Below are 12,041 nucleotides of genomic sequence, written 5' to 3' on the forward strand. Positions count from 1 at the left end.
ATCCATATTCTGAAGAGATGCAATTTTGAAAAGTCACAAGAGTACCTGCCTTTTCAGACCAGCTTAGCCACTTACTAGCTTGGGCACGTTACAGAATCTTAGAACCTCTGTTTCCACTTGGGCATGCAGTAGGTGAGAGCAAACTATTACTATTAATAGTATACTTGTTTTTCATTCCTAACTTCTCTCCAGCATGTTGATAAAGTGGCCCTGCGTGGCCAAGGGTAACAAACTCTATGAGCTCAAACTTTCACCAAGGCTGCCCATCATTGTGAAAGGGTCTGAATGGAACGCTCTGCTTGGAACAGCAGGAAAAGGCTTCAGCTACCAAGGTGAATTTTTTCATGGGGGAGGATACAGACAGGACCTAAAAATCAATATGCTGGTGGCTTGAATGCATTAGGAAGGTTTCATGGTAAGATCCTGGCTCCAGACTCCATGGGACCCTACATCTGAATAGCCATCAGCTCCAGAACCTCAAGGTTCCAGATTACCCGGGCCAGAGACAAACAGACAACTCAGTAAGGTTATAACAGGGCTATATCCATGGTCTTTTCCACTCCCCCTTATGTCCCTGTTATCTAGGACAGTGCCATCACACACTGTGAAATGAAGAGGTGAGTAATCCTGGAAAAGATGACAGAGGCGCTGAAGCTCACTGTCTAGCCTACCATCCTGATAAGGACATTCCCTGCCATGGGAGAAGTGTGGAGTGACTGGGAGTTACTCTCAAGCATAGGGCTACATGGGAGAAAGAGAGAACAGAGAGAATCTGGAGTTCTGGGTTCCAGTCTTAACTCCCTGGTGTTGAGTTACCTGCATGCAGCTGTGCCAAGATCCCCTCTGGAGACCCTTCAAGCCCTATGTTTAGAAGCAGGTCATATTAGCTCCATTTTATAGATGAGAAAACTGGGGCTCAGAGAAAATAAAATTATGCAGTTGGCTTGGTAGAACAGTTTAGCTCAAGGAACAGCTGAGTGAGATCAAGCTGTGATGCTATAGGCTGTATCTGGTGTTGGTCGGGTGATTGGCTTGAGTGGGATGATGAGAACGGTCCTCTTGCCAAGAGCCCACAGGACAACTGCCCTTCTCCATTCCGTTCTCTCTCACTCCTCCTGCCCCAGCCAGACCATCTCTTTTTCTGGCCCACACCCCCTTTGGCTCCAATCAAGTGCCAGCCTTTCCCCTCTGAGCCCTCAAATGGCTCTTTGGGATCCTAAGGGCACAGACCTGGACAGAGATGAGGCAGACCTCCCGCCTGCCACAGAGCCCCCCCAACTCCCCATACCTCCACTACCAGTCAGGAACCAGGGGAGATCAGTGGCCATTTTATAGATGAGTAAGACAGGGAAGGGAAATCATTTGTTCTCATTCAAAAGACCAAGGCCCAGTCAAGAATTCAGGGCTGTCCCTCCTCTTCTCCTGGGATGTTTGATGAGCAAGGGATTGAGATTTGCACTTGAACTTCACCTGAGCTCAGAATGGCTCAGAATAGCCTGGAGAGTGATCATCACACCCTGTTTCACAAATAAGAAAACCACATTCCCCCCCTTTCAGTAGCTTCAATCCCCTCAAGCCCACCAGGCGGGGCTGGCCCAGCTGCCTTGAACTTGGTTCCCCATGCCTCAGGAGTCACAGAAAAGTCCAGACATTGGGATGGGCCACCTCTCATACATGTATCTGTGTCCCCGAGAGAACCCTGTTAATGGAGGATATTCACTGTAGTGTTTAGAACAGGAACAGTTTAGAAATAACCCAGATAATCCCACAAAGGGGGCTAGTCAAACAGGGTCACATATTCTTACCACAGAAGTCCTGTGGCATGGAGAATGGTGACACACAGCACTTACCACATACAGTCACTGCTCTAAGCACCATATGCACTTTGATCTCATCCTCACAACAACCCCACGAGGTAGGAATGATTACTGATGCCATATTACAGAGGAGAAAACTGGCACAGAGCAATTCAGTTCTTTGCCTAAGGTCACACAATAAGTGACAGAGCCCAGATTCAAACTCAGAAATTCTGGCATCAGAGCCTGGGTTCTTAGCCACACTGGTAGAGTGTAGTAGAAAGATTGTCCTGGCTTGGAAATGATTTATGATATACTGTTCATGGAAAAAGCAATTACCCAACAGTATGTGCTGTATAATCCCATTTTTGTAGGGGAGAAAACAAGGCATAAATTCACATGAATAGAAAAAAAAAATCTGAAAAATATACAAAAAGAAGTAGAACTGGTTTTTGGAGATGTTGAAATCATGGGTGCTTTACGTAAATTTTTGCATGTCTGCATTTTCGGAGTTTTATGCAGTAAATATGCCAACCCTGTGCAATTATAATAATTACGAACATTTATGGAAGATTTTCTACACATCTGACACTTATGCGCTCTTCCTCATATACTCTTCATGACTGGGGTTCCCTGGGTGGCTCAGCCGGTTAGGCGTCCGGCTCTTGGTTTCAGCTCAGATCATGATCTTGTGGGTTATGGGATCAAGCCCCACATTAGGTTCCACACCTGTGAGGAGTCTACTTGAAGATTTTCCCTGTCCACCCCTCCCCCTGTCACATGCACGCACTCTCTCTCAAATAAACAAACCTTTAAAAAAAAAAATCTTCACAACCACCCTATGAGATTGACACTGATTTTCTCTACTTTACAGATGAGGAAACAGAGATATTGATCATCCCGCCCAAGTTCACACAGCTAGTAATTTGTGGAGTCAGGGTTTGAACGCAAATTGCCTGACTCCAGAGCTCATGTTGAGTGAATGAATGATTGACTGAGCCACACTTTAACCAGGCATGCCCAGAGCAGGATCACACACCCTTGGTAGAGGGAATGGAGGACCTCCCTATGTGCTTTCTCACTGCCCATGACCGAGCTTTACAATGCTTGACTCAGATGAGGATGACATGGTGAGTATGCTGATGAAGTCCTGTTTTTATAGAAAATGCATGATTACACGTGAATTCCACAGTCCCTCTGACTTGATTCATTGTACCTGGAGGAAACCTGGTCACTTAGATCAGAATGCCACAGGCATGGTACCACTTGACCACCTTCCTTTCTACAACCCAGCCACCACTCATGCTTACTCTTCCCATATTTGTGAGAACTCTGTGAGGAAAGTAGAGCAGGTCACCTTATTTGACTCATAAGGAAATTGAGACTGTGAGTGGTTTACTAAATGGAAGGCAAAATTGCAAAGTAGTTGACAGCATAAGCCTTTGGCGTAGATGGAGGTGGGTTGGGTCCCACCCCTAGCATTTATGAGCTGTGTGACGTTGAGCACTCACATCACCTCTCTGAGCAGCAGCTTCCTCATCTGTAAGACAGGATGACTGTGCCTGTACTAACAGGCTTGAGGGGAAAAGTAGATAGAATAATGTATGCAAAATGCTTGGTCCAGTGCTTGGCATTCTGAAAATGGCAGTTGTTATTTATTCAACAAATATTTAAGGGAGCCTGGGTGGCTCCATTGCTTAAGCATCTGTCTTAGGCTCAGGTCATGATCTCATGGATCTCATGGGTTCGAGCCCCGCCTCGGGCTCTGGCTCAAGTGGGGCGTCTGCTTCTCCTTCTCCCTCTGTGTGCTTTCTCTCTCTCTCTCTCAAATAAATAAAGAAAATCTTTTAAAAAACCAAATATTTATTGATCACCTATTATGGACGGAGCACTAGGTGTTGAGATACAACAATCAAAAATCCCTGTTCTTTCATTGCTTGGCTGGGAGATGGAGAGGGCAGGGGTGGTTGTCTGACAGGAGGAGGCTTTCGGGCAGAGGGAGCAGCAGGTGCACAAAGTGCTTTCCCCAATATTTTGTTATGAAAAGTTTCTAACAGAAGCCAAGAAGTTGGAAGAATGATATAGTGAAAAGCCATTTACCTCCCACCTAGATTTGACAATGAACATTTAACTATATTTGTTTTGCGGCATATCTGCCCTCGATTCCCTGTGCTTTCTTGTACCAGGTGAGCTGCCTTGAGCATTTGAAGACAGAATGTCTGGAGCCAGAGTCTGAAAACAGGGACCTTTTGCAAGAGTCGGAGGGGAAGAAAGAACATTCTCCTTTGGACAAATCTGTTGGGAGAGGCCAAGTGTGGGGGACACCTCCCTTTATTAAAGAAAGCCCATTTGGCAAGGAGCTTGGCCCTCTTGTCAAGCAGTCAGTCCATGACTGGGGCAGGAGCAGGCTGCATAGGGGTTTCCAGGGGTGTGGAACCACCTGCCACCCACACTGTGCTGGCCAGAGGATAAACACAGCCATCAGGGGGGCTCCAGGCACAGGAGCAGGCAGTGACTGAAAATCTTCATGTTCACCTGGCTGACGTTTGGTGTCCCTGGGCAGGTGAGTCCAGCTGCCTGGTTTACAAGGTGCTGGTACAGGACCCAGGCCAGCTAAGGTCATGTACGTTTATCCCCCACACAGGGGAGCCCCTCCTTATGGGAAATGCTGAGGGCCAGAAATCAGAACCATGGGGTGACCATGAGGGAATGGAGATTTCTATCTCTGATCTCTAGGGGTCAGGGCACCTTCTGTCTATTGCTACTGTTGAGGGGGGCAGAGGGCTGGGAATCCCATGTTCCTAGATTTTGAAGAGGACTTAGAAGTCGTCTGGGCCACAGTCACATGGCTAAAGGCCCAGTTGCTCAATCTGGGCTTTGGGTCTGGGTTAAATCCCAGTTCTCCTACTTACTAGTCCTGTCACCTTGGACAAGTCACATGACCCTTGTGCACCTTTGTAGTATAAGGCTAACCGGACCCCCCTCCCAGGGTTTAACTGGGTTCATGCATATGCCTAGAACAGTACCTATCAAGGATAAATGCTTGGTGAGCGTTGGTAGAGCAAAAGGAACTGGTGTCGGTGGTTTGCAGCCATTTATCCCCCTTCCATGCATGCACTAACATATGGTTTTATTATTATTATTTTTTATAAAAGTGGGAACATATTGTACACACTGTACCATAACTTGCTTTTCCACCCAATAGTATATCTTCTGTGTCACTTTTGATGAACATTAAAAGCATTTTCCTCTGGATTTTCCACATATGTTCAGGACCATGATATGTGTCCTGTAGCTTATTTGCCAGTCCCCTACTACTGGACATTTAGGTTATTTTCAATTTTTTTTCCTTCTACAAATAAAGCCGCGCTGAGCAAGAAGAGTGTATGACTGTATGACCTTGGGTATGACCTTCTGGTGTGAGTTTCTTCACCTAAAAACAGAATGACAAGATTCTTCTGGGTGATTAAAATCTCCTGCACACTGCATATGAATCACTTCCAAGACATCGCTGACACGTAATCATCAGCTTCTGTTTGCATTCCGCTAGGGACAGGGTGCTCACTACCTCATGAATAGCTTGTTTCTCCGGACAGCCGTAGTGGTCAATAAAGAATCCACCCATGGTGGGCCAAAATCTGCCTCCCTGCAGTTCCTAGTCTAGTTTTATTACCTGAAGCCCCATAAATTCAGTCTATACTCAAAGGCCAGAAGCTGAGGCCAGTGTAGAAGGTAAGAAAATTTCAATCCTTCCCTTCCTTTCTTCCTCCCTCCCTTTCTTTCTTTATGCTTATTATAGATCAGACCATCTGCTAGGCACATGGATGGGGGCTACAAAAGTTAGCTGCAGGGTCAGAACTGGATCCCAGGCACCCTAAAGCCCATTTCAGGGGACTGCCTGCCCCCTGCTTTGGGACAGGGGTCCTGAAGCTGGTGGTCTGCCTCAGATACGCTTTAAGTACTTATGCCCCAGGCAGAGTACTGGGTTGCTTTGTGAAGAGGTGATCAGAGTTGGAGACAACTACAGCCTAGGGCTTGGGCAGGACCCCACCAGGTTTTTACTAGAGCTGGACCCAAGCCTCCTTTCTTCTACCCCACTTACCCTTAAAAGATTTACAAACAAGTAGATTTAAATACAGATCCAAATATAAATAATTCCAACCATGTAACTCTGCAGAGTTAGCTCCCCAGGGGTTCTGTCTGGATCTTCCTCAGGGCTTAGTGTTGTTCTTTGCTTTCACTTCATTCATTCTCATTCAATACATTCTTACTAAGAACTCACTGGGTAAGGTTTTAAAAGAGAAATTTTGTCAATCCAAAGCTCCCCCCGAGGTTCCGTTTCCCCATTTGTAAATTAGGAGTGCTGATCCACTCTCCACCTTGTAAGGAGATGGGGAGGTTAAACTGAAGTCATGAGCAAAGGAGGGTTCTCCTGTGTGGGTGCCCAGTGAATGGACGCCCTCTTGGAAACCGCACACAGCGCCTGCCCTAGAGTAGGAATGTAGCAACTGCTTGTTGAATGAACAAATAAGTGAGTGATTCGATGAATGGGGTCGCCTTGGAATAAATGCATTTCTTCCCCTACCTGTCATAGTCCCTCTGCTTCTGTGTTAACTCCTTCAACAGGCCAACAAAGCCAGCCTTGCGGCTGGAGATAAGGTTTTTGGCGGGTGTCTCCGCTATCGCTCCCTGGAGTGGGGGTGGGGGCAGAGGGGTGATTCCTGGAGCGGGTGCAGGTGCCACACAGGCACGGACACAGGATGGGCTCTAAGTACCCACCATCTATGCGGCGCTGCCTGCCCCCGTGGACCCTAGTGCTGGAGGCGGCTCTCATTGTCATCTTCTTCTTTTTCACCTCCTATGACACTTCGTCACAGGATCCGCCGAAGCAGTTCATGAGGACTTTTCGAGGTGAGTGTCCAGAGGGGAGGTGGTCACAGAGGCAAATAGCAGGAACAGGGGAAGTGAGAAGGTCTGTGGTCCTCCAGGGACCTACGTGTTCTTCTCCACAAAGTCTCCGAATAAATGGATTCCCACGCCTTCTCCTATAGGTTGCGCGGAGACCAGCCAACAACTTAGGCTCTCCCTTTAAGGACCAGCGTGGACATCTTCTCTTCCATGAAGCCTTCCTTGATTTGTCAGGGCAGTGAGGGGCCTCCTATTCTGTATTTCTAGAATTTCCTTTGCCAAATAGCCTTCATAAGTGTCTGCTTTTCTGTCCCTTCCTCCCCTTTCTCTTGAGCAGCAAGGAATTTCACATTGTTCACATTGTTCGGCTTTTAGTTTTTGTTTCTTTCTTTCTTTTTTTTTTTTTTTGGTGTCTCTTGGTCATTTCTGTACCACCCTCCTTTTGGTAGCGTGACTCTGTTGCCCCTCCCCCAGCCCCAGGCTTCTCCTTCTCACTCATTGGCTGGGAAGTCTACATTCTGTCTGCAAATCCAGGGCCATAAGGTATGGCTGAAGAGGAGTGTAGGATGGTTGTGATTTTATATGCAGCTAAAAATGTTCACAGACTGTGATGAGAACAACTGTAAACAAGACATATGTCCCCAGCGGTGTGGCTTTTGCTTTAAAAAAAAAAAAATCGAGATGAGTTTCAAGCATTTCACTGGGCCAATCTCTTATCTATGATAATGGATGGGCCTTGTTGAGTGTCCTCCCTGAGACAAAGCTGAAGCCCTAGTCTGGTGGAGTGCCCACTTCTTCCTGAGTGACATTAACTGGCTAGTTAGCTGAAAGCAGAGGAAAAGCCTCGCCGGGCTCTCGGCAGCAGTAAGCAGGACAAAGAGATGACTTGGGGAGAGAAGCCTCTGCACCAGCTCAGTAGCCGGCCCAGAGAGGGGCCCTTAGTGCCTGACGAACAAGGCCTAGGCAATTGAAGTTCATTTCACTTCGCTTTCATTCTTTCCAGTCCAATACAATGTAATTCAATGCATGCCATTCATTCACGCATGTATTACACAACCAGTGGGGGATCTAGACATGGGCTAATCAGTTAATATTTATTGAACTCTTACTATGTACCAGGCAGTTTCAATGCTTTAGATCGAACCCTGACAACAATTCCATGAGTCAGTACGATTATGATCTCCGTTTTTCATATAAGGAAATGAGGCACATGGACGTTGAATAATTTGCACAAAGTCACTCAACTAGGACAGCACAGCAAATTGAAATTTGCACAGCCTGGTTTTAGTTTCCATGCCCTTAACCACTATGCTTCACTGCCCCATTTTCCAGCGAGCTTGAGTCACTTTTCAGATAACCAGTGGGTGTAGGAGCCAGTATTTCAACTCTGTGTGTTGGCACCAGGGTCCATGTTCTTCATCCCTCTGCTCTGCTGCTAACACAGAAATAAAGTGTCCTCAGGGCACCTGGGTGGCTCGGATGGTTAAGCATCTGCCTACGGCTCAGGTCATGATCTTCAGGTCCTGGTATCGAGCCCCGCTTTGGGCTCCCTGCTCAGTGGGGAGTCTGCTTCTCCCTCTCCCTCTGTCTCTCTTCTACTTGTGCTCTGTCTGTCCCTCTCAAATAAATAAAAATAAGAATTAAAAAAAAGAAAGAAAGAAAGAAAGTGTCTTCAGACACTCACTTTACATGGAAGCACAAAGGAGAGCTTACAACCCAGGCAGGGGAGTTGATGGTGTCAGGGAAGGCTTCTAGAAGGAAGTAACTGACCAGCCATGTCTTGGAGGCTTGGTAGGAGTTAACCATGTGAAAATGGATCATCACCCAGAGAGAGAGGACAGCAAGAGTTGGTGTGCGCACTCCTTGGAGTGGACTAGGTTAGGGCTTAACACTGCAACACTGGAGCCCAAAAAAGGCAGTAGGGCATCGTGGACCCACTGGTTGAATAAGGAGCTTGACCATCTTGCTGCTGAGCTGATAGGAAGCAGGGGTGTGGCAAGTTTGGGTTCAGGTTATGGAGAAAGCCATTCCAGGGCTAATCGGGGGTAGGGGAAAGGGCCATGACTTGAGGTGGGAGACCAGCATGTGGCTTGTGTGTAGTATGGACCAGAGGGCTTCAAATGCTTCTGATCATGCACACTATCTTTCAAGCATGTACCATACTTACATGTCATCACCCAGTACAGCTGCATGAATATGTTTTGTACATCATAAGAATACACACAAATTAGAAAATTTGGAAGAGGTCGAATGAAATATACAATATTTTCAAATTACTGATGATTGATAGCGCCCGTCAATCTCAAGGCAAGGTCCATTGTTCCCATTACTGAGAGTGGCTGCAAATCCATTCCTAGAGTTTTCTTGATAACTGCAAATTCTCCTGGTTGACTTCTTGTCAGACCTAATTAGACTGACTTTTTTAACCTTGAATGTGACGGATGAAGGGTTTGCACAAGAAACATCACTCTGCCCTTTTTTTTCATACGCTTGGCTGCCATTATGGTTTTGTCTTCATTCTGTGGTTTTAGGCAGGTGTTGTTAGTCCATTTTGTGAAGGTTAGTTGAGCTAAAACTAGGTTACCTAATGTGTCAATTCACTTGATCTAATCCAGTCAATGTGAAGTCAATGTTATTCAAAGCAGCCAATTCCAAAAAGACATTTTTGAGGCAATCAGCATGAATCCTGTATGGTATACAGGAATTGTTGTTAGTTTTGTTAAGTCTGATAATAGCATGGTGGGGCTTTTTTTAAAGACCCCATCTGCTAGAGAGGTATATTGAAATGAAGCAATGGCCGGGGCTTGCTTTATGCCAGAAAGAAAAAAAAAAGAAAGAAAGAAAGAAAAGAAGTGGAAAAGATAATAAAAACCAGATCAGCCCTGTGTGACAGTCATCAAAGCTGGGAATGGGTACATGACATTCACCATGCAACTCTGTTTTTGAATATGCTTAATGTTTTCCATAATAAAGAATTAAATTGAAAACAAAAAGCCAAACAAAACCATGCCATTCATTGCAACCTGATGAATACAGAGAAACACATCACCCTCTTCCCCCCGGGACCCAACATTCCCTCCAAAGCTAGGAGACTAGAAACTGTCTGACATCCTGAGCGAGCAGGGAAGGCTCCTGGGTCAGTGTGGGTCTTAAATACTTACAGAGCTGCAAACTTCACCAAGGCCCTTTGGAGGTAGAATAGCCCAGATCAGTGATTCTCAGAGTGTGGTCCCCAGACTAGCCTCCTCAGTCACTAACACCTCAGGAATGTGTTAGAAATGCAGATTCCTGGGCCCTGATCCATAACTCCTGATCAGAAATGTTCAGGGTGGGGCCCAACACACTGTGTTTTACCAAGCCCTCTAAGCAATTCTTACCCACATGAGAGTTTGAGAAACGCAGGAGCCAGACTGATTTAACCTCTGCCTCTGCCCCTTAGCTGCGAGACCTTGGGCAAATTATTCCATCTCCCTTGGCCCCCATTTCAACCTGGATCATGTGACAACAGTACTTTTTCAATTTATTGTTGGAAGGTTTGAATGAATGAGCACACATAAAGACAGATTAAGAGTATTCATTTTCACTATGAATAGACTTCAATTTCTTACAGTTTTATAAAAACTGGAAGGACTAGTATCTTCTTCCAGGAGCCCCTGGGGATCGTCTGGAGCACCTTCTGAGGTGTGTGCTCCCTACGCTGATGACCACTGGTCTGCACAGCCAGTGATGAGGCCAAATGGGGAGGGACACCGAAGGAGAGGCAAGGTGTCAAAATATTCAAGAGATGTCTAGGAGATCAAACGAGTTGTACCTGATGGATGTGAAGGAGGGGTTTAAGGATGGTTTCAGACATGTGCTTTGGTATATGGAAGTGCTGGTTCCTGAGAACAGAAGCAGAAGGGGACGAACAGGTTGGACAGTAAATGAACAATGATATATTCATTCTGGGCTTGGGGTTGAGGTGACTTCAAGATGCTTAGGAGAAGCAGAGTGTAGCAGCTAGCCATTGCTGCATAACAAACCACCCCCAAACTTAATGGTTGAAAAAAGCAATCAGTTAATTTGTTCATGATTGTGATTAAGTGGTTCAGCAGAAGAGTTATAGCAGCCAAAGAGGATAAGCTCTAATGAGTGGGTGCTTTTCAAAACTCTGTTTGTCACATGTTGACTAATGTTGCATTGGCCCAAGCAAATCACAAGGCCCAACCTAGGAGGGTGGGGTCTATACTGGAAGGCATGATTCACTGGGAGCCATTACTATAACAATCTACACACAGAGCCTGCTCTTGGACTGCCACATTGGGGGAACATACTAGACCTTACACTGTGGATACTACCCAGGTCCCCCCTTCCCTCTGCTCCCCAAAGGGAGGAGAGCTACCAAAAGACAAGAGGGGCTTTTCCACTGACGTGTAAACACAATACCCCCAAATCCTACAATGCTCCACATCTTAGCCTTGGCTGCCCCCTTGACTGGGACATCTTTTTTCTATTCCAGGATGCTGAAGGGGTGAAGGTAGGGTGGGAGTAGAGGCTACTGGGAAACAGAAGTCAGCCTAGGCCTCTATGGATGGTCCCAGTTTGGGACAGCAGAGGTCTTTCCAGTCAGCTGTGGATAGAAGAGTGTGGAAGTTGAGCCTAGATCCTAAGGGCCAGAAGCTGGTTCTGGCTTCAGAGTTGTTGGTGCTTAAGTGTCTACAGGCCAGAGGAAGGAGCAGAGGTGGGTGGAAACACAGAACTAGAATCACAGGGGCAGCTAGGCCAGAGGAGGGGGGAGCAGTCTTGCCCAAAGTCATATAACCAACAAGTGGCAGGCACACTATAATAGTGACTAACTCTGCATATCCAGTGCCAGGCTAAGTGATTTGCATGAGCCAGTGAAAGTATTCATGGCAATCCTCTGAGCAGGTGCCATTGTTTCATACCCATTTTACAGATTAGGAAGCTGGGACACAGAGGTAGAGGCAGGCTCTGAACCCTGACAACCTGACTCAGAGTCTTCACTGTTATACCCCGTGTGCTATGTGGGGAGGCATGACGCATCGTGGTTAAACCCAGATGGTCAGCATTCTGATCGCTCACCATTTGCTAGCTGTGTGACCTGGGCTAGTTACAGCGCCTCTCTGGGCCTCCCTTTCCTACCTGTAAGAGGTGGGTAATAAATAGTACCTACTGCATGAAGCTGTGGTAGGTGAAAGCCAGAAGGCTTCTAGAACGGTGCCTGGTGTGTGGAGGGCACCACACTCGTGCTGCTCCTACAATGCTGGTCATCATCGCCTCCTCTCACACCACCGGACCCTCAGCTTGGACTCTTCCTGCAAGTCATGGGACTTCCAT

At 46.6% G+C, this 12,041-nt stretch overlaps 1 protein-coding gene across 1 annotated transcript in view; it reads left to right on the plus strand.

The window, feature by feature from the left end:
• Positions 1–6,556: 6,556 nt before the first annotated feature.
• Positions 6,557–12,041, plus strand: part of RHCE (Rh blood group CcEe antigens) — a gene marked incomplete at both ends in the record, with an annotated part of 36,006 nt that continues 30,521 nt past the window's right edge. Inside the window, one exon of the mRNA XM_080802893.1 lies at positions 6,557–6,707. Within this exon, the coding sequence (XP_080659019.1) occupies positions 6,557–6,707 (151 nt within the window). The remainder of the gene's footprint in view (positions 6,708–12,041) is intronic.

Source organism: Martes martes (genome assembly GCF_963455335.1).
Source record: "Martes martes genome assembly, chromosome: 4".
Taxonomy (NCBI): domain Eukaryota; kingdom Metazoa; phylum Chordata; class Mammalia; order Carnivora; family Mustelidae; genus Martes; species Martes martes.